Source organism: Antrostomus carolinensis, unplaced genomic scaffold (genome assembly GCF_000700745.2).
Source record: "Antrostomus carolinensis isolate BGI_N321 unplaced genomic scaffold, ASM70074v2 scaffold7967, whole genome shotgun sequence".
Taxonomy (NCBI): Eukaryota; Metazoa; Chordata; class Aves; order Caprimulgiformes; family Caprimulgidae; genus Antrostomus; species Antrostomus carolinensis.
The window spans coordinates 107,373-111,617 of record NW_010325335.1 but is presented as its reverse complement, the minus strand read 5'-3'; the positions used below and the strand labels follow the sequence as shown (position 1 = coordinate 111,617).

The 4,245-nt window shown below is 38.7% G+C and overlaps 1 protein-coding gene across 1 annotated transcript in view; it reads left to right on the top strand.

Annotated features, from left to right (window-relative positions):
- The first annotated feature begins 2,052 nt into the window (after positions 1-2,052).
- The window catches only part of TMEM163 (transmembrane protein 163), a 45,536-nt gene continuing 43,343 nt past the window's right edge, over positions 2,053-4,245 (top strand). The window contains exon 1 of the mRNA XM_010171169.2: positions 2,053-2,074. Coding sequence (XP_010169471.2) covers positions 2,053-2,074 — 22 coding nt within the window. The remainder of the gene's footprint in view (positions 2,075-4,245) is intronic.

Sequence of the window (4,245 nt, the reverse complement as noted above, 5' to 3'; positions counted from 1 at the left end):
AGAGTGCCACACAAAATTGACTGCTTTGGTGTATTTGGTTAACCACTTTTTAGTGTTGTACTCACTGAAAGGTGGCTGTGAAGGCTGGCTGTGTCTAGAAGATATTTCAGCAGCTGTTAAATGAGAGCCCAGGCATTATTTTTTCTGAAACCAGGAACAGATTTACCCTCAGGGTGTGTGTGTGTTTCTCTATCATTCAGTCTTTGCTTGTTTTTTTTTTTGTGTGACTGCTATGCTCTTGAGGACTGTCTACTGTGTATTGTAGACAAAGCTGGTTCACTGTTTTCTCTGCATGTATAATTTTTTCATCATTTGTTAAGTTATGCCTTATGTTTTGTAGCAGATACATACACAACAATGTAATGGCAGATATATATGTAACAGTGAAATGGCATTGCCCAGAAATAAGGATCTTTACCATGTTGATGCAATTATAAACTGGGAAAATGAGCTGAAGATTTTCTATAGAGAGATTCGGTACAGTTTTGCCAATGACTTTGGGATAGAAATCGGGGTGTGAGAACATGACACTGATGGATAGCATTGGTTCTGCTGTGTAGATTAGATGTCTGGCTAAGCTTGGATGTTTAGCAGCCATTTGTAGCTACTGTGCTGATTGCAGAAATTTGTGGAAAGTACACAAAAATTATTAAATTTTGTTCTACTACAATATTGGAGAGGGGAGAAGGTGCCTGGGGAAATGTTTGTGCACCTGTTGATCATAGTCAGTAGAGATTTTTACAAGTATTAACGGTGTCAGAGTCATGTCTGTTCTTTGCCTTCAGTTGTTGTGAGAGCTTTTTAAGAAGTATTACTCATTTGATTTTCTCTGCTTGGAATGGGTTTATTTTGAAATATTAATTGTAACATTAGTTTTTGATGCTTTACCAACACTGGGCAATGAAAATAGACTATATTCCGGTTTCACTTCTGATTCAGCACAGCTTCCAGTTCCTCTTGCTTGTGACTTTGTACAACCTGCAAGATATGCATGGTGATATATATATAAATATACCAAAGACTTTCAATGGTGTTCAAATTGCCTTCCTGATTTCTGGTAAGTCCAGGTCGTGTGCTTTGAAGCCATGATATTTTATGTGCCAACATCCAAGTGTGTCTTTCAAAAAGAATAATTTCAAAGCCAACATGATGGAGTGATTGTCCCACCAAGAGGAGCTTCCTAAAAATAGTTTTCCCCTCTCTGAGTAGGTAAAAGGAGATTTTTATGACAGATGGAGGAGCTGTTTGTATGTACCATCTCTCATTTGTAGCCAGACTCATCCCAAAGATTTCTGTTTGGGAGCTGGAAGCAGAGTTAATTCCCTGTCCTATTTCTTGCCTCCTATGTTTGTGCAAAAAGGGACCTGGGTGCTCTCCCAGTGCAAAGAAGGAAGTGAGAGGCCCAGGATCACTGTGGGGTCTTGGCTTTCCAGGAACACATTTTGGGTGGATTAAACCTGGCAAAGACTGGTTGGAGACTAGATGGCTGAAGAATTAAATTGGAATGATTTTGTAGAGTTAGGACCCTGGTCCTCTGCTTTTTCTGAGGCACATGGGGATGCATAAAACCCTTATTTTGTTGAGGGTAGAATATGTGGGAAATGGGGTATTTTTCTTTGTTGGAGATCAGTTTGGAGGGAGTGAAGGAATTACAGCAAAATCTGACCTGTTGGTTGGCAGATCGCACAAATTGATGTCGCTGTGCAGGTGGAGGCAGTGGTAGATTTGTGGCTTACTGTGCAGGCTCTATTTTTAGTTTCTGACTGCTTGCAAGTTCCTTTTACAAATGTCAGGAAAATGCATTAGGATTATCTGCTTTTTGTAGAGGTAATAAAACGCTGTCCAATTTGGCCAATAAAATAGCTAAAAGCAGGCTCCCACTGTCACGGCACAGTAGCTGCTAAGTGTATACAGTGGCTCCACGGGATTTTTAAGCTGCCTGCTCTGTTCTTTCCTCATTGCTTGTTTCCCACCATTGTACTGATTCAATATTGAGACTGGGAATCTCTGGGGTTTTTTTTACATCAGAGGCTCATCTGAGAATAACTGAAAATGTGTATTGAGAAGAATGAAGGTGAGAGTTCAGCAAAGCCTCTGTGATGCCTTCCTGCAGTGCCATACATTGCGCCTGGAGCACGGCAGTGATTCTGGAGGCATAAGGACCCCTGGTTATTCGTTTGCCCAGGAGTCTCAAGGATGCTCAACTTCTTGGATGCTAAGAAATACTTCTGTCAAAGTCCTTTCAGCCTCAGTGCCTAGGATGGGAACCAGTCGTTGTCTTTAGAGGATATGTCCAGCCTCTGGCAGCTTGTATTGATTGATACCCTGTAAGCCAATATTACAATTGCTTTCTCTGCCACAGAGCCTAGACTCATGGACAAACATCCCACTTAAGCTGGGATGACTTACTGTGAGCTTTATGACTGTACTTGTCAGCTAGAAGTGTTTATGTGCTTAAGTCAGGGCTGAAGATGGTTTAATGTTGTTATTTGACTCTGAAAAAAAGACAAATGGGTGGTTTTTTTCCATTAGAAAGCCAGTATGTAAATAAATAACAGAAAAACATATCTTTCCAGTGCTTAAATGGTCATTACTACTATTATTATGGCCTTTCATCACTACCAGTTAGTATTATGGGGTTACCCGTCCTTGAAAAGTCTTTCCTCCAGTTGTATTCACTAGCTAGCAAAGAGATTTAAACAGGCTTGTGACACTGTTAGTTAATACTTGTTTTTCATTAGTGTTTTAGATAACTCAGACCAAACAGATTGTGTGTTAGTGCTGTGGATATTCACTGTGGTAGAATACATAAAAATAAAGACCATTCTTATGCTAAAGACCTTATACTTTAAACACACCAAATACGTTCCCTAACGCATTCTTAAGGTGTGCCTGTGTATGCACTTCATCACCCATAGAAATTACATATTCATTTTTAAGGGAACCATAGAGTTAATTTATTTTAAATCTGGATTAGAGTGGGGGAAAAAAGCTGTCAATTTAGTAAAAACTGATGAGTTAATTTCACTACAGAGGGAGGCTAGAAATAGAAGTAGAAGTAAGAATGTGGCTTGGAACTGCATCGTGCAAAAGCAGTAATGACAGGAACATTGCAAGCTTGTGTGTACCTGTGAATGCCTGTATTTTTTTTTTATGCAACTTTTGCAGTTTTTGAAGTTGTGTGCCTCTGAGGAGGCAGACAATGAAAATTTGATAGGCAATATATTATTATGCAGTGAAGTGTTTGAATTTGCAGCTGGATCACTGCAAGCTAGTGTCAGCTTGTCAAGTGTAGCTCTTGCTTGGCAAGTCTGACCAAGAAATATAGCCTCTTTTTTCACCTAGGGGATGAAGTGTGGGAAATCATGATTTAACAATGAGAGGGAGATGTAAATCCATACTAACTGTTTCAATACTTTTCAACTTCAAGAAAATGGGAAACTGGAAATGAACTTGATGACTTTGCTTTGTGTTTTTGCCAACTGTAATGATAAAGTCCAAATATTTGTACTATCTGGCATGCTCATGGCCACAGCTAGGTCTTATATCAATAAGAAAAGGGTTATTTTTTTCAAATATTCTATTTTGTATTTATCCAGATAATTGCCACAGAACTGCAGCTTACTGTTACTGAAAAGAACAGTCAAACCATAGCTTCTCTGTTTGCCAAGCTGTTCTAATGAATACTGGAATACTGAAAATTAGATATTGTGTTTGTCAGCCTAAGATTGACAAAGTAATTGATGAGTTGTTTTTTTTTTTTATCAAGTATTTTTATTTTTACAAAAATGTATTTTTCTTAATAAGTTAGCTGATACCTGTTCATAAGAGAGTAGAAAAATTAATCCTTTTAAGCTTTATTTCAAGCCCTCTTAATATCGGAACTAGAGTGCTGTGTGTTTTACTCAGGGAACAGAGTTTTGGTTAATCTTATTTTCACTCGGCAGTCTACAAAACACAGCAAGAAGGGTAGAGCTGCTCAGTGCTTGAGAGCTTGAGAGCTGTAGTGTTGCTGGTAGCCTGAGAGAGTTGCAGTTTGATGAAGTCCCATCTCCAGGTCATGGCTTCTTCCATTGCTCTGGGCTACTGAAATGAATTTTTCCTTGCACAAGGAAATTCCCTAGAATTGGGAACTGTGAGATGATAAAAAACCCAGTAGTTTTTTTTCTAGATGTTAGCCCATTTTTAAATGTCTTGTTTATTTTTTAAAGGCAGTATGCAGTCAAAATTGGATCTGGTCATAAT